This window comes from Lipophrys pholis (genome assembly GCF_963383615.2).
Source record: "Lipophrys pholis genome assembly, chromosome: 10".
NCBI classification, from domain to species: Eukaryota; Metazoa; Chordata; class Actinopteri; order Blenniiformes; family Blenniidae; genus Lipophrys; species Lipophrys pholis.
Window position 1 is genome coordinate 29330732 of NC_137640.1, and position 18379 is coordinate 29349110.

Sequence of the window (18379 nt, forward strand, 5' to 3'; positions counted from 1 at the left end):
CCTTTCCTTAACTCCTTTAGGAAGCCTCCTAGCACCTTTCCTGAACCCGGGGACGTCCTCCATGGGGTTCAGGGAAAGTGGATAGGAGATAGGAGGGACTATTGGGACACAACAAGCCTCAAAGGATCTGATCAAGTGTTCCTCAGCCGGATCTTTACCACCAACATCCTCGTGACTCCGACAGCAGAACAACTCAACATTTCTACTCACTGATGAAGTTTTAAAAACAAGAGACGTTCCTCCTCGAGCTTCATATTTTCTTTTGTGCATTTATTATAAATTCATGGTTTTGAGAGAGTAACGGTTAAATATTCCAGTTTATCTGAAAGGAAGAAGTTTATAAATATGGACTTGTATCAGTATTTTATTTTTATTTTTTTTAAATAAGCCACTTTCTAGAATAATGGACTTGAAGGAATATTTTTATAACAATAAAATCTAAAAAAAAAAAAAAATTGCAATTAGATGCAAGTTATAGATTTTTCTCAATTTCATTATATTTTACTGGATAAAAATGTAATTTTCTCACTTAAGTCTGAGCTTTATTCCTCCAACATTACTAATGGGTTTACTCTAATACTCGTTACCATGGTTACAGTAGTATCTGCTTTATACAAACCAGGTTTTGTTAATACTGAGAATCCGTCTGTCTCCACTTTGGGAACCCGTCACACTCTAGTCCAGGTGGATGTACGGACTGATAGTGAAATAAATAAATATACCAGAGACAGATTCATGTAAATCTTTTATTGTTTGGGTTGGGTGACAACATGTGTGTGTGTGTGTATCACTCAATGTTCTGTTTGTCTCAATGAAGTTTTTCAAAAGCAAAAAAAAAACCCAACCAAAAATAACTTTTTCAGACATTTCATATAGACGATCACCGCTTTGTGTTTCTTCCTTTTCTAAAAGGATTATTTCCGTTAAATATTGATGGAAATAACAGGAACAAAATTACAGTTTCATCAAGAAACATCTTTAAGTAAGACAAAATACAGCAAATGGTATTCCCGGGATAAAGTGCAATAAGGACAAGTGACATTCTCGGAGAGCGTTGCTTGGCAGGATCACTCCCCGGAGCGACAGCAGGCTCTGAAGCCACACTGGAGGTTCTGGCAGCCGCTGGCCGTGTCTGCATGGGGACCTGTGACACACACACACACACACACACACGTCATCTGACGTTCTCCTTCACTTCCATCTCGTCATAAACACAAACCTTTTTAAATAAGTATGTAGTGTGAATCTAATGACATGAATATGTTCAACAGTGTTGCATCATTAACGGGTTTTTTCTCGTTATTCTGTTTTGCCGGATGAAAAGATTTTTTATCTGCGATGTTCAGAACCTTATTTCATGATGTATAGAATGAGTTTAGTGGGTGAGACGTCTGCTGTTCTCACACCTGCACAACAAGGAAGATGTTTCTAGAAGACGTGTGTCTGACTTCATATGGGTGGACACTGAGGGCATCCAGCCTGGTGCTGTTCCTAATCTGTCCACTGGGTGTCACTGTTCAGTGAACTCAAGCTGCGTTTTAAACATTGGATTAGCACGACGCTCAAGTTGTGAAAACATTTTCTTCCTCCCAGAGAATTAAACGAAACAATTTGGGTGGTTGTTAAAAATGTTTTACACATGGTCGACTTCTGATGTGAAAGGAATTAGTGTTCTGATCTATTCTTTGAAATACTCCAAAGTGTTTTTTTTACCAGTTCTAAAAAGTACTTTCAGATTGTTGTATTTATAGCTGCTACTTTCTGATCCGACGTGATGAGGACTGAGCGTCTGTACAGTGAGTTCAGCTCGCTGCTCTCATCTGTGTTTAAGTCTGGTACATGAACTGATGCTTCTGTTGACCTGCTGATTCTTCAGGATTTAAAGTTGTTGGGAAGGAAACCTCCAGCTGGCAGGGATATGAAGGAAACCTTACCGGCTACAGTAATGCCGACTTACCTTCCACCTCAGCAGCGCACTGCAACACAGGCTACGTGAGAGGAGTTAATGACAGTCGTTACAGCTGCCGCCACACCGTCACACCGCCATACCGCCACCACAACACAGCTGCCGTCACACCGTCACACAGCCATACCGTCACCACACCATACCGCCACCACAACACAGCTGCCGTCGTACCGCCACACCGTCACCACGACACAGCTGCCTTCATACCGCCACACCGTCACCACAACACAGCTGCCTTCATACTGCCACACCATCACCCCGACACAGCTGCCGTTGCACCGTCACCACGACACAGCTGCCCTCATACCGCCACACCGTCACCACGACACAGCTGCCCTCATACCGCCACACCGTCACCACAACACAGCTGCCCTCATACCGCCACACCGTCACCACAACACAGCTGCCCTCATACCGCCACACCGTCACCACGACACAGCTGCCCTCATACCGCCACACCGTCACCACAACACAGCTGCCCTCATACCGCCACCACAACTGCCTTCATACCGCCACCACGACACAGCTGCCTTCATACCGCAACACCATCACCCCGACACAGCTGCCGTTGCACCGTCACCACGACACAGCTGTCATTGCACCGTCACCACGACACAGCTGCCATTGCACCGTCACCACGACACAGCTGCCCTCATACCACCACACCGTCACCACGACACAGCTGCCATTGCACCGTCACCACGACACAGCTGCCCTCATACCACCACACCGTCACCACGACACAGCTGCCCTCATACCACCACACCGTCACCACGACACAGCCCTCCATCCAACATCACCACAGACATTCCATGAAATGAACACGTTCTGAAGCAAGAAGCATACGCCGTCCTGCGTTTCACTTGTGTTACCGTTAATATTGTCGCAGTAATAGAAGTGCTCGTCATTGAGGGACGGGCAGGCCGACACCAGATCCTGCAGCCCCACTTCAGTGATGAAGAGGCAGCCCGACAGGTTCAGGTGCTCCAGAGCAGGAAGGCCTCCACGCTGAGACAGAGCCCTGAAAATACAGACACACACACACAATGCTGTCTCCTTTTAGCCAACACTGAAATTAACATTTGCCACTCAAAACTTGACATTTAAATCTGTCAAACTATGTTGACGCTGATCACCAGGATTCAATCACACTGCAGCCGAGTCTCTGACCACATAAACCATAGCAGTCCTTTTTAAAAGCAACACAACCCCTTTTATCAGACAAATTAAACCAACAAAATAAACTTACCTGCAACAACAGTTGCAGAAAAAAATATCTGAAAAGACCAGATACCAGATTTTCACTTAAAAAAACCAAAGGAAGCCTCGTGTTTTAAAATTAAAGACGGGTGATGACACCCATTATGCGTTGGTTTGATCGGTTCATATGATCAGCTCTGGTGGCAGTGTGATTTAACAATGATTTTTCTACGTCAGCTGCACTTTATCAGTAAGTATGGAAGGTGCAATATGAATTTAGTAATTCCAGATTTGAAGCAGTGGTTTTTGGTTCGTTTACCTCAGGCCCAAATCTGTGACTTGATAACATCCGGAGAGGCTGAGGAACCTCAGCGAGCGTTTGGCCGCTGCCCAGTCAGTCCTGTTCTCAGGCTCCAGGCCCTGCCGACCCCCAGGCCCGGAGCATTTAGTCCTTAATCCTGCGGCGCCATTGCTGATGCTGCCAAACTCGCCCTGCGGCCCAGTGTACGTCCTGAGGGCCACGTCAGCAGCGCAGCAGGTGGAGTGACCGCAGAAGGCCCCCCCAGCCACGGCGTACTGCTGATGGAAATAGGAGGCGCCGGCGCCGGTCCTGTGGCCACGCCTCCTGCTCCTCCTGCAGCAGCACAAGCTTCCCACCAGCTGCGCCTCCAAGCACTCGGCATCGGCCAGAGGCATCCCGCCACGGTGGCTCCACTCCACGGCATCCTCGATATCCGCCAGGTCTGCAGCGTCCAGGACCCACACCTGCGTGGGCGCCCCGGCGGCGCCCCAGCGGCCAGTCCCCTGCTTGAAGATGAGCGCTTGCTGCTTTCGCCTCACCGGATGCAGTTTCCTCTCGTCCATGAGCGTGATGGGAACCTGGGAGCTCTTAAAAAGCTTGGCCCTCCGCGCTGAACGCTGGTCGACACAAGAGTGCGACGTGAGATCCCCGAGCCCCACAGAAAGCTTCTTCAGCGTGTAGTCCGTGATCTTTTCACACCCCGACAAGTCCAGGTGCTCCAGGGAGCGACAGACCGCCAGAGAAGACCAGCTGGAAGGTTGAAGATGAAGCTATGAGTTTCACCATAACGGAAATACCTCCGACTGTATCCAGTTCAGACAATCTCTTCTCAGAGCGTTTATTTTATTTACCTGTCAAATGCTAAATCAGTCACATCGGTCTGAGTCAGGTCCAGATGAGTGATGTTGGGGCAAAGACTGAGGATTTGTCGAACCTGCAAACAAAAGATTTGAAGTAAACAAAAATTCAGGAGCAACTCTGGTTCAGATTCCTTGTAAATGGAAACAGTCGTGAAAATGTATTCAGCCGATAATTTCATTCAAGAAGCAGAACTTTTAGGCCCTGTTTACACGACAACGTTTCACGTGACAACACCTAATCTGCTAAAACAAAGTAGTGTGTTTACACTGCAGCAGCGGACACAGAGACAATGATGTAGTTAGTATGCCGGGCCACTGGAGGGCGCTGTTGCTTGATTTTGTAATGAAACTACACAGACGTGTGCAGAGAACAAAACACTATAAACCTGAAGAAACTAGAGAGAACCTGACATCCGTATGGACTGATGACACATCGGATGATATCAGGGAGAGTCTCAACTATTAAACTACTGATCTGGACCATAATACTAGAATACGGACCGCGAGTCGTACCACTACGGGTCGTCGTACCACTACGGGTCGTCGTACCACTACGGGTCGTCGTACCACTACGGGTCGTCGTACCACTACGGGTCGTACCACTACGGGTCGTCGTACCACTACGGGTCGTCGTACCACTACGGGTCGTACCACGACGGGTCCGCCATGTTTGTTTACAACTGGATGAGCAGGAGGGAGGGAGAGATGAGCAGTAACAGGCTCTGTAGCCTCCATCAGTCTCTGCAGGAGGGATTTGCGCCGTGAAAGAATCTTTCCACTTTGGGAGCCGGATTAAAAACTTTGCTGATACAGTGGATCAGAACACTGGTACCGTGTAAACGGACCTCCCAAAAGTGAAGAAAATTTTGCGGATACACTCGAATTCGTTGTTGTGTAAACGGGGCCTAAGATTTATTACACAAACAGAAATATTTCACGCCACATAATCGTCATCATGGAAACAATACAGTGGTGATCAGTGTGTTGGGCTCAGAGATCTGCTTGTTTGATTTGTTTTCACACCAGACGTCCTTCCCGACAACCTGAGCAGTCGAGAGTTCAGGGCCTTGCTCAGCGGCCCACAGTGGAGAGCAACTCCTAGTGGGATTCAAACCAGCGAGCTTCAATAACCTTTAAGTCAACAATGAACGTTTTAGATGCTCCTTCACGTTCGATATTAAAGCTTGTTATTACGATTATCTCTTGAAATGGAAAAGCTCACATTGATTCAAGTGTAAAGCAAAGCCTGCATCTTCATCATTATCGATAGTCCATAACTTAGCATCCCCACATGCAAGCTGTATATAGGTATTATTTTATATAGTTATTTTCATTAGTTTTGTATGTAGTTACTGCAGTGCAACTGCATAGGTATTGTGTGTGAACTGTCAGGTTATTTAAATTGTTTGATGATTGTTGCATTTATAATTCATTACTATTATTATTTTTTATTATTAAGTTATTACCTTGATTTTTATCTTGTGGTCCAGTAGAACTTGTGAGGAGCAGACCCTGTACCGGGTGGACAAGTCACTGTGCACGGACACATATTTACCTGTTAACACACCGTAGTGAGGACAACCTGCCTGACGAGGACAACAGACAGGTTTCCCTGGTCAATTTCAAGCTGAGTGGACAGTTAAACGGCCAATATACTCGGGCTGGACCTGATTATTGGAATATTCAGGCTCAGGTGCTCCACCATTGCATCCATACTACACTCTGGGTTCACTTCCTTAACGTTCCATGACGCAACGTAACGATCCTGAAAATATCTCCCTTTCTGCAGCCCGGCGGTCTCCACCTTTCCTCAAGCAGTTTCTGTTTCACTTCAGGAGTTCTGAGCCTCTGGCTCTTCATTTGCTTTTAAATTGTGATTGTTCAGACGGGGAGTCGGAGGATCTCCTCACACAAGCGTCCAGTCGCTCTGGCACATGAGCAGTCGGCGCTCACAGATCGCACGGTCGACCACAGAGGGTCGGAGCCGAGCGCACAGGGTGGATGACGATTCTGATGTCACGCGTACTAAAGTTTCACTTTCCCTTTACAGCAGAGAACATAAGGCCCGCGGGCCAAAACCAACCAAGAGGCTCCAATCTATGGAATCACAGGAACATGGACTAGTCCCCTGAACAGAGAGACCCCCCACAGGCCTCGCTGATTTACATTGTATTACTTTTGTCTTTTCCAGACGGCTTGACTCGTCCAGTAAATGGAAGACAAAAAGCAAATGGAAAAGACAAAGACAAAGCAGAAGAAGCGTTGACAAAATGGAATTGGCAAAGACAAGATAGAAAAACAATATGACTACCTTTGTATAGTTTTGTATTACTGATTCTCTTTATATTTCCACATTTATTTCATTTTCATTTTGGCCTTCCTGTGATTCCATACTTATCTGGTCCCACCAAGCAAGGAGGTTATAGAGGATTTATACAAGTTTTGTTTTTTTAATATTTCATTGTATTTTGCACCAGAATGTTTCATTAAAATTTACTTTATGTTGAAATTGTAATCATTTTCAGTACTCAGTTTGATCTTGCAAATAACTTTTAAGTGTATTAATGTTATTATAGCAATATTTTACCAGTCTGGTCAACCTAAGATGAAACTGGACTGTATGTGGTCCCTGAAGTAAATTAAATCTTATCAAATAATTATTTTGTATACATATTATTTATATATATATATATATATATATATTGTATACATCTTTGTATTGGTTCAGTTATGTGCTTTTAAATAATAACAGTATACTTGATGTTTGGTTCGTTCAATATCAACTGGTCCTACAATTTGTCCTCATGACCCGTCCCTCTAAAGAGAGGACAACTGTCTTCAGGGGACACTTGCCCTTGGATTTTAGGGTGTCCCTACAGCAGAGGTTTTACTGTATGTATTTGTATTTCAGAGTTTTTGTGTTGATTTGTCATTTGCTAAGCATATAAATTGGTGGCATGTTTGCTTGTAAATTAAAGACGACGGTCAAAACGATGCCATTTGATTTCTTATAAAAGTGTCTGTAAACCAGCGATGGAGGGACGCCACATTGGGTCAGGCCGGCTCTTTGTAGTAGAACAGAGGCTTCCTGCCCTTCATACCATTTTACTGGACACTGTTGAACTGTATGCCAGGATAATGGACTTGACCGCCGGGCCCACCGCCGGCAGGAGGTTCTGGATGATCCCGTTCAGGAGTCTCTTCTCCCTCTGAGCCGTGCTGATCGCCAGCGAGCCCTCTGTATGGCCCGACACGTCTGTGACAACAGCACACCTCAGTCAGTTAGTGTCTAATAACAACTCCGTTTGCCACTTTTAAACCACGACTGCGCTGAAACCGGGATCTTACCAGACTCATCAACATCAGCATCCTCATCCCACTGCTGAAAGGCTCGACCCTCGTTCTGCCGACTCTTTACCCACGACTCATCCGGCTCCTGGTTCAGCTCTCCGGGAGGGCCGCTGTAGTAGTCTCCTGTTTGAGAAGCACCGAAACTTCAGTCAGCAGCACACCGTCATAGGAGATTCTAATGAACCCAGTGATGTAGGAACCACTCAAAAGGTAAATGCAAAATCCACCTGCTCTAAATGGCAATGCAGATTAAGCCCATGTTAATGGATAAAACCATTACAGGGAATTCTTCTCATTACTTGGTCTTAGAAAAGCTTTGGCACCTTCACGAGGTTATTTTCTTGAAACAATAAATTATTGTTATTATTAGTTATTTTAATATATGCCGTTTCTAGCAGCAATGATGGACACTAGAGGAAGTCAGTCACCATTTAACAGGGAAACCAATCAATCTGAAACACCGGTACCATGCGCTGATGTTTACAGAGGATTTATCACGAGGTTTCATATAAACACTGTCGTTCAACCAGTTTGCTGCAGAACGTGACCCAGAAGAAGGCAAGTTAAACATATTGTGTCTTTGAATATGTTTACCTCGTTTGGTTGAATAACACATTGTAGTTAGTTACTACCAAGTAGCTAACGCTAGTCCTGCTAGTGATGAAAAACCGTAACAGTTACGCTGACTGTTACGGTTTTTCATATTATAATGAATTTATTTGGGATATCAGTAAGCTTTGTAAGTGTTTATCTACCTGTGGAGTCAAAGTGATTATCATTAGCAGAGGGAGGAGTTATTCCCCCAAATGATGTCATGAAGGGAAAATGTCCGATTTGCCTGTATGAGCACACTAAATCACTAAAACGTGGAGTAAGTGAGGGAGATGACAGACTTTCTTCACTTCTGGGGCCTGATACACACTCTGGGGACACATATTACTGTTACAACACCATTAGGAAGGGAATTTTGCACAATATGGGACCTGTATATGACACTTTATTTTACGTCAGTGCTTGCTAAAACTTGCACTTACCTCTGGCCCAGCGCACAGGGTAGAGGTGCCTCCACAGAGAGCCAGTCTTGGTCAGCTCGGACCACGAGCTGCACACTTGACTACAGCGACACAGATCCTCAGGGTCCAGATAACGGAACAGCCTCAGCATGATTTCTGTCGGGAGCTGAAAGATGTGTGTTGAAGAATTTCTGTTCTTTTCCAGCTCTGAGGACAAAAACAAACAGACAAAAACAGCTTTACTTGAAAGTGACTCAATTCCCAAAATGATGAGATGCAGCTTTAACAGATGTCCTCCACTTTACACAGCAATGTGTCCGTTCCTGAAGCTTATGACTCACTGCAATGTTCACCACAGGGGGGCAGCGAAAAAGAAAAACATTAACGCTGCTAATTGCGCTCACTAACCATAATCTGTCTTCTCGTGGTCGGCGTATTTAAAGGCTTTGTGCAGCTCCTCGGCCTGGCTCCACAGACTGAGGCCCTTCAGCATCTCGGTGGCACAGGCCCATTGCTGCTGGTTGCAGTGCTGCGCGATCACCTGCTTCTTGATGTCCTTCAGCTCCTCGTAGGTGAAGTACTGCATGAGCATAGGCTGAAACACCTGCAACAAGTCTCCTGAAGTTACACAGAATTCTACAGTGCATCTCGCTGCCAGTAGAAACAGACAGTAGGGCTGGGCAAAAAAAAATATCGATTTAATAGCTAAAATAGATTTTCATTATGCAAATCCAATGTTTTTTTCCTCCAGTTTTTCGCATTCTGTTCTACCAATCCTTGTGGGTTTCCGTTGTTGCCGTTGCACTTTTTCTTAAACCTGGTTAAAGCTTGAATCTTGTTTTTTTAATTGACACAAATCCACCACCACAAGTCTCCACCTTCACAGCAGTCCTAGACTGGGTCCAGTACTCGGTGGAACAGACTGAACACAGGCAGGATTTCTGATGCTAAAGCCAGTCCAGGGAGCAGCAGCAGCTCCATTTCACTGCAGTTTAAAGCCTCCAGACCTCATTTGGACAGTCAATCTTCTAGAAAGAGCTTCAATCCAGCCCCAGAAACCACCAAGCAAGTGGTTATATAGGATTTATTTTTATTTTTTTTACACTTCACTGTATTTTGCAGCAGAATGTTTCATTAAAATTGATGTTAAGCTTGAATTTTTTTTTATTGTAGATTTTATTTCTAGGTCAAATTGCCCAGCCCTAACAGACAGTGCTATGAAATGTTGCATTCGCCTTCATTGTTCATGAAAATAATGGAGTGATTGTTTGGGGGAATCAGTAAATGAGAAGGTGATAATGTTGAGAGGAAGAAGAATTTTGAATGATATACCTCTTCTTCCTCCTTCATGTGAGGCAGAAAGTCCTGGGTGAAGGCCTCCAGTCTCTCCTTTAGCTGCTGGGCGTAGTTCAGCTGCTCATATTCACTCTAAAAACACAAAGTTGTACATTTGTGATACGAGTAAGAAATCCCCCAGTCATCCACTGCCTCCTCATGCAACGGTCACTCATGTGAACGCAGCACTGCATTCATTCTTCCTTCATTCATTTCCTGTGGCCAGGCCTCAGGAATTCAACAACCTCCTCAGACCAAAACACTCTGAGCAGTTTCTCAAACAACAGAAGGGAATACAAATATAATACAACAGTTAAAAAAAAAAATTTAAACTTTGGCCGAGCAGTTTTATTTATTTTAGGAGGAACAGGTTTTCTTTTGTAAAACAAACTAAAAACTGCAGAGCCACAAAATGTTCCCCTCTCCGTTTAATAAAAAGAAATGAAGTTCACTTTTACACAAATGTATCATCCTGAAAAGGCTCAGCTGATTTCAAAATAAAACAATAACTTTGTTTCCCGTTAAGCAGATTGCAAACCGCCCCTTTAATGAGTGGCTTCTGCTCTTTTCTCATTTTAAGTCTCAGCTTTGTAAAATCAAATATATTACTTTCATTTTCGTAGGTTTGCTGAATGAATGGCTTCAGCAGAGGGCTTTAGAAAGTCTATCCTAAAACCATTCTCCAAACAGATTAACATTTATTACAACAGGAATTATGTCTTGATGATTAAATGAGTTTAATTTCCTAAGCTGTGATGACAATGTTTTCTTTAACACGTTCACAGTGAAAGAAAAGCTGAGTTGAGAGCAGCTTCAGTACGACTGCAAACAAATTCTATGAAAACAATTAACTTCAATTTACAACACAAAGCAAAGAGTCCTACTCTTATGGATACTCCAGTGTATAAGCAGCGCTACGACCCGATTCAATATTTTCATATAAATGTTTAGGTCTATGGCATACAGCAGACAATACAATACAGCATCTTTCAAATGACACATGAAACAAGAACAAACCGTCAAATATTATGTAAAATATTATTTTTCTTCCAAATATTTTTTCCCCAATCAACAATGGGATGAGCAGATTATTTCCCCGTGTTGCCGTTCCGTCAGTCTGGCTGCCTGGTAAGAACTTTGTCTTTGGACAGTGTGATGGCTCGTGTGTTAAGGCTGATTACAAACTGTAGATTTAAACCTGTGAGATTTAAAATAGCCTATGCTTCCTAAACAGTTGCTTAAATATGATATTTGTTTAAAGAGGAGTTCTAACCATGTTCTGAATGCAAAATTGCTAAACAAAAACCTTGAACATTTGAAGACTGTAGTATTTTTTTAATAATTTCTTTCATTCTACAGTGAAAGCATTAATATTAAAATCAGTTGGTGTTATTAATATTGTTACGATGGTTCCGGTTCAGCACCAGTCGAGTCCAAGGACTCTGAGAAACGTGAACGGAGCCCTCGCCTTCTGACATTTATGTGTTTTATCAATCTTAGAAGTGGACAGCTCGCCGTGCTGTCCGACATAAATCTAATAAACTTTGGACACGACATGAAGCTTTCTGTGAGCAGACTGCAGGATGAAAAGTCAAGCTGAATCGCAGCGTACAACCCCGAGACTCGACGTGATTGCACAAGAATAAAACGTCACAAGTGTGCGCCGTCCACTCATGAAAAACCCAAAAACAAACAAACTGCAAAACATGAACGGATCCGGAGCTTTCTGGCATTTATGCGTTTGAAGATAAAATCCCCCAAAAAGATTTGTTTACATCCCACATACTTCTTTTTGCAGGTTTTGCCACTGCAGCCACAAAGCATCCATTTGGGTTCGGTGTTGATCAGTCCGTCATTTCATCCTGCATTGCTGTTGGTTAGTTAGTTGACGAAAGTCACAGCAGCATCACCGTCCCCCCAAATTCCTGGCACTGCCAGAATTCCCACCACCTTTCTCTCATGAGTGTTATTTTTCCTCTGGGACGGACAAAAATGGCATCTTTCTACTGAAATAACGCCACAAACACAAACAGGCTTGGCTCCAAAAACAAGTGTGTGGCAACTTGCTAACTTGTTGTTTGAAGAGGACTCAACCTTTTTTAAGGAAGTGATGCTCAATGTGTGAACTTTAACCTCAATACCTCCTCTCAGTGACTGAAGCTACTTCATCAGCAAAGCAGACAGAACATATCAAATAAAAAGCGGAGCGTCTCGTCCAAATGCTGCCTGACGGGAACAAAACCTCAGGAATCACCAAACCACATTAGTTTCAATTACACACAACTATATTCCATCAGTCCACTGATTTCATGTTCCAAACCAGCTTAACCAGCTTACATTAGTTTCTCTGTCTTCTCCGACATCAGCTCTGCCGGCCTCCACAAAATAAGAGTCTGCACTACCATTTCTGACGGCACTGCTTCTTTCAAACTCCTATCTTTGCTGAACAGGCTTCAATAGATACTTTATGCCAGCTTTAATGTACGGAGCGTCACTGGAGAGGCCTTGGAACGAGAGACATTAAACAAAATAGCGAGGTAGACATTGGCAGTACAACCACTTCCTGTTTGTCCCATCCTCACTGTAGGAGACATCGCGTTTAGGATCAGGGATGGGAATGGAAAAATACATCAACATCTTTAGATTGGCTGAGAAAAATAATCAAAATGTCTCTTAGTCAACGTCCAGAGTGTTTTTGTCTGCCGTTGTTGTTTGCCTCATGTTGGTTACTCTCAGCAGAGTCCTTGGCCTCTACTGCTGCTCAATCAGAACCTTCGTAACAATATTATCAATAGTAGCTGATTTTAGTATTAAAGTTTTCACTGTAGAATGATAGCAAATTATTTAAAAAATACTACAGTCTTCAAACGTTTAATGTTTTTGTTTAGCCGGTTTATATTCAGAACATAATTACAACTCACCTTAAACATTTAAAACCTCGAATCAATAACTTACTTTAAGCAACTGTTTAGGAAGCATAGGCTATTTTTAATCTCACAGGTTTAAAAACTCAAACAAACTACCTAATACTGTTCCATTAGACTTCAATCGCACCATAGACACAAGACGAAACACTGAAACTGTCAAAGTCAAACGTTGCTTTGTCAGCATTTATCATGCAGCATGGCTGCCAAATAAAACCTTTTACTGTTTGCTGGTTTAGTGTGCAGCCGTACCCGAGTTGGACAAAGACAATTGTGTTCAGTACAGGACTGTCTCAGAAAATTAGAATATTGTGATAAAGGTCTTTATTTTCTGTAATGCAATTAAAAAAACAAAAATGTCATACATTCTGGATTCATTACACATCAACTGAAATATTGCAAGCCTTTTATTATTTTAATATTGCTGATTATGGCATACAGCTTAAGAAAACTCAAATATCCTATCTCAAAAAATTAGAATATTTCCTCAGACCAAGTAAAAAAAAAAGATTTATAACAGCAAAACAAAATCAAACATTTGAAAATGTCAATTAATGCACTCAGTACTTGGTTGGGAACCCTTTTGCACGGATTACTGCATCAATGCGGCGTGGCATGGAAGCAATCAGCCTGTGGCATTGCTGAGGTGTTATGGAAGCCCAGGATGCTTCAATAGCAGCCTTTAGGTCATTTGCATTATTGGGTCTGGTGTCTTTCAGCTTCTTCTTCACAATACCCCACAAATTCTCTATGGGGTTCAGGTCAGGGGAGTTGGCAGGCCAATCGAGGACAGTAATGCCATGGTCAGTACACCAGTTACTGGTGGTTTTGGCACTGTGGGCAGGTGCCAGATCATGCTGGAAAATGAAATCATCATCTCCATAGAGCTTTTCAACAGATGGAAGCATGTAGTGCTCTAAAATCTCTTGGTACACAGCTGCATTGACTCTGGACTTGATGAAACACAGTGGACCAGCACCAGCAGCTGACATGGCTCCCCAAACCATTGCTGACTGTGGGAACTTCACACTGAATTTCAAGCAACTTGGATTGTGCTCCTCTCCAGCCTTCCTCCAGACTCTAGCGCCTTGACTTCCAAATGAAATACAAAACTTGCTTTCGTCTGAAAACAGGACTCTGGACCACTCTGCAACTGTCCAGTGCTTCTTTTCCATAGCCCAAGTCAGACGCTTCTTCCGTTGTCTTGAGTTCAGGAGTGGCTTGACCATGGGAATACGGCTATTGTAGCCCATTTCCCGGACACGTCTGTGAACGGTGGCTTTTGATACCTGGACTCCAGCTTCAGTCCACTGTCTTTGAAGCTCCCCCAAATTCTGGAAGCGGCTCTTCTTCACAATGCTGTTAAGGCTGCGGTCCTCTCTCTTGGTTGTGCAGCGTTTCCTGCCACATTTCCTCCTTCCAACAGACTTTTTGTGAATGTGCTTTGAAACTGCACTCTGTGAACAGCCTGCTCTTTTAGAAATTTCTTTTTGTGTCTTACCCTCCTGGTGGAGGGTGTCAATGATGGTCCTCTGGACAGCAGTCAGGTCAGCAGTCTTCCCCATACTTGTGATTTAGTTTACTGAACCAAGCTGAGTGTTTTTAAAGGCTCAGGGAAACCCTTGCAGGTGTTTCGAGTTAATTAGACGATTCAAGTGATTAGTTAAATAGCCTGCTAGTATACTTTTTCATGATATTCTAATATTTTGAGATGGGATATTTGAGTTTTCTTAAGCTGTATGCCATAATCAGCAATATTAAAACGACAAAAGGCTTGCAATATTTCAGTTGATGTGTAATGAATCCAGAATGTATGACATTTTCATGTTTTTAGTTGCATTACAGAAAATAAAGGACTTTAACACAATATTCTAATTTTCTGAGACAGTCCTGTATATGTGTACAGACCAGTAGAACCTCGCAGCCATGGTATTAAAGCAGCTGCATGTCACACTACTAGGAAATCTATTGTTTAGGCAAGGTTGGAATATAAAACAGCTTTTAGGTTTGAGCTGAAAGGCAAAATAACAACACAGCAACCAAAACTACATTGACAGCATTTCATTATGACAGCTAAATAAAGATGTCCGGGTTAACTAGTGATGCCGATGTGATGTTGAGCCTAAAGTTTGAAGCTTGTAACGCGTGAGTGGTCTCCTTCACCGATCTCACTTATCTTGTTTCTCCAATACTGGGAGAGTGGCCACGCGTCCAACATGTCTGTTTTGATCATTTAAAAGAACTGGAACATAATCAGTGACAACTGAGGAGCCTTATTGTTTAGTGTGTGGGCGGGTGCCAACAGCAGGATGGCCAATCAGCCACACCACTGCAGTGTACAGCAACACTTTCTTTGACAGGTAGTCCACTCGGGGCCAAGGCCACCAGGAATGGTCCCTCCCTGCCCTGGGTCAGTCCTGCATTGAGAGCCAACTCACACACTGCACAAACTTCACTCCAAAGGAGGACGTTTTGGTTGAATGCTGAATTATTTTCAGTTTTGTAAATTCCACTGACACATTTTAAGGATGACCTTACTGATGGTGTTAGTTTTGTTATACTAGATTGAGTTGCACTTTAGAATTGTATACTTGCTTACAATGACAATAACAATCAAATATTTTGTTGATCTACGGCAACACATTGAACTTGTTGACATTTGCAAGTTTAGATAAATGTATTTATTAAATAAATGAAACATTTCCACTCATATCTGTCTTCTACACTCTCAATCCAGTTGTATTGTTGTGAAAATATTCCAAAAGTGATCCAGTTATGATACCACCTGATTGTTTTTTTCATTTAAAACGAGACACATGAAAACTTCTAGCTTTTATAGCCGACATGTGTGGATTGCTCATGAAGGATCATAGGTTTGGCCACAGCGTGGTCATTGTGTTTGCAGCGTGACCAGTCATTGTGATGACATGGTGGATGTGCAATGACAGGGTGGGAGAGCAGAGCTTGTTTACCTTGACGTTGTGCAGCCCCTTCTCAAAGAGAGACAGCATCTCGGAGAGCTTGTTGTCGGAGTGCACGTCGTACACGGTGCAGCAGCGCTGCTGCAGCAGGCCGATGATGTACTCGTTCTCGATCTGCTCGTGCATCTTGAACTCCTTGAAGGTGGCGCACAGAGACTGCAGGAACGAGCGGAAGTCGCTGTTGTTGGAGAAGTTCGTCTTGGACAGCTACGGGGGGGGGGGACACAAACACAAGCAGCCGAATGATACGTGACGGACGCCAGAGCTTTACGTCTGCAGCACAAACCGACTCGAAGCTGCGGAATGACAGAACGTAAACACGCGGCGCCATAGCGGGTCTGACCGGCGGTATCTCCCGGTAGCACACCCACCGAGCAGCGGATACACGAGCTTATCTGACACGCAACGATCAGTACAAGCTGGTCCGATCGCTTCTCCACATTACTGCGACGCTACTGGAGGCAACTTGTGAGCGCTGACAGTCGGTCACGTTGCATAACAGGCCTCCTGCGACTGACTCCAGAGACCAACACGGACGAGCTGCGGAAAGCAACGCCATGTCAAAGCGTTTTAATCTGGACTAAAACAATAAAAACACGCGGGTTGGGTAACGCCGCCTCTTCGGCCGAGTCTCAGCACGGATCGGAACCAGTGCCGGTGCGAGGCGGTCGTCCGTCTGCCTCGGCTGACTCGATCCTCGCCGCTACAAGCTCCGAGCTAAAGCAGGCTAGCCTGCGTTCACCGCCCCGCCGGGTCCCCGCCGTCCAGCCTCCGGGAGAACGTCCCCGAATGGACGGCCGACTCTTCCCGACACGCACCTTCTCACAATACAAGCCCACCAGCTGCTTCATCCGCCAGTGCGGCCCGGTAAAAACATCCACCTCGTCCGGAAAGGGAGCCATCTTCGGCGGAGCTCACTGCGTCATCCGCACACGGTCCGCGATTAAATCAACCAGGCAGGCGCGCGCGGAAGGAGGCGGGCTGGGGGCGCGAGCTGCGCAGGGCGGGAGGCGGTAGGCGGAGCGGGAGGTTACGGTACGGCAAAGCGCACCCAGGCCCAACTCTGTCACGCGGTCCCACCACAGAAAGTACGGTAAAGATGTAGGCGGGGTTGTGACCGACTCGGAGCCGGTGTTGCCAGATTGGGCGGTTTTCCATCAAATTGGGATATATTTGTTTACCTCAGCCGGGAAAAAAATACCTTGGGCCGGTGATTAAAATTTGGGCTACTTTTATCCACATATGGCGCTTTTTAATATTCTGAAAAGAGCTCTCTCTGTCTCTCTCTCTGTCTCTCTCTCTCTCTCTCTTTAATAAATAAATGGCCTAAATAAATAAATTATTGAATATAGCCTAAATGATTTGATTCATCCATGTGAATGCCAGCTGACCTGGGTTCCAGTGACTGTAAATAGTTCTTCAAGTTGTCAACATTGTTGAAGTTAATGGAAAGACGCTGATTCTGAGTAAAGATGATATTTATGTCACATTGGCTTATTTGCACTGGGACTGATTTTGGTACCTCTAGCCCACTTATTCTATGGCATTTGCTCACTGGATTAAAAACTCAATCAGCTGCTGTGCGGCCAGGTCGTTGTGCATCTTTCAGCACAACAGGTGTGAAAGCGGAGAGGAGAAAAAAAGAGAGAAGGAGGGAGGGAGATGATCACGAGGCGATCACGTTGGGGTGCCAGGGTGGCCTGCCACTTCCCTCGTCCATCCACTTCTTCACTGGTGCTATATCTGGGTCAGCTTCTTGGGCACTGACTAACTGCTCTTGGGTCCAGCCCCCAAACAGGTTAGTTTGGGGAGGTTAACTCACCCTGTAGATACCTGGACGAAACAGAGAGCCAGCTTGACTATCACTCAAGGTGTCAAATACCCCCACTGGAGAAGACTTGCAAGGCTGCCTCCAAAGCTTCCTTCAGGCACCATGACCCCTACTGGAGGTTGCGCTGCTGAAAGTTTTCCCGTATCCTCTCCAGCTGGATTCTCAGCCATGTTGCACTGAATCCCTTTCTGTTGAAACTGGTTTCTGATGTTAGGCTCTGGAATTTTGCAGGGGCACAACATCTGGCAAGGTCTCATGGAGAGCGCATCAGCATTCTGGTGGTGTCCCCCTGGACGATGAATAACCTGGAAATCATACTCCTCCAGTTTCTCAAGCCAGCGGGCGGGCTGGTCCTGAGGCTCCCTCAGCCAAGTCAACCAGCGAAGGCTGCTGTGGTCAGTCCGTATAACGAATGATCTCCCGAGCAGGCTCTGTGGGAAATGAGAGGTGACCTCAACAACTGCCAGAAGTTCTTGTCTGGTGGTGCAGTCGTTTTGCCCGGTGGCTGACAGTATCCTGCTCCCGTAGGCTAGCACCCTCTCCTTACCTTCTTGCACTTGGAAGAGGACTGCTCCGATTTCCCAATCACTGGCATCCATGTCAAGGAGCAACTCACC

The 18379-nt window shown here is 44.7% G+C and overlaps 1 protein-coding gene across 1 annotated transcript; it reads right to left on the bottom strand.

Annotated features, from left to right (window-relative positions):
* Nucleotides 1-866: 866 nt before the first annotated feature.
* Nucleotides 867-16881, bottom strand: fbxl5 (F-box and leucine-rich repeat protein 5). The gene is made up of 11 exons (XM_080473727.1): nucleotides 16750-16881; nucleotides 15923-16138; nucleotides 10024-10119; nucleotides 9100-9295; nucleotides 8713-8898; nucleotides 7676-7801; nucleotides 7429-7583; nucleotides 4319-4401; nucleotides 3486-4217; nucleotides 2839-2987; nucleotides 867-1144 (listed from the first exon to the last, which is right to left on the bottom strand). The coding sequence occupies exons 1-11, from the start codon at nucleotides 16831-16833 to the stop codon at nucleotides 1068-1070; spliced, it is 2100 nt and encodes a 699-aa protein (XP_080329853.1). The 5' UTR covers nucleotides 16834-16881; the 3' UTR covers nucleotides 867-1067.
* Between the last annotated feature and the right edge of the window lie 1498 nt (nucleotides 16882-18379).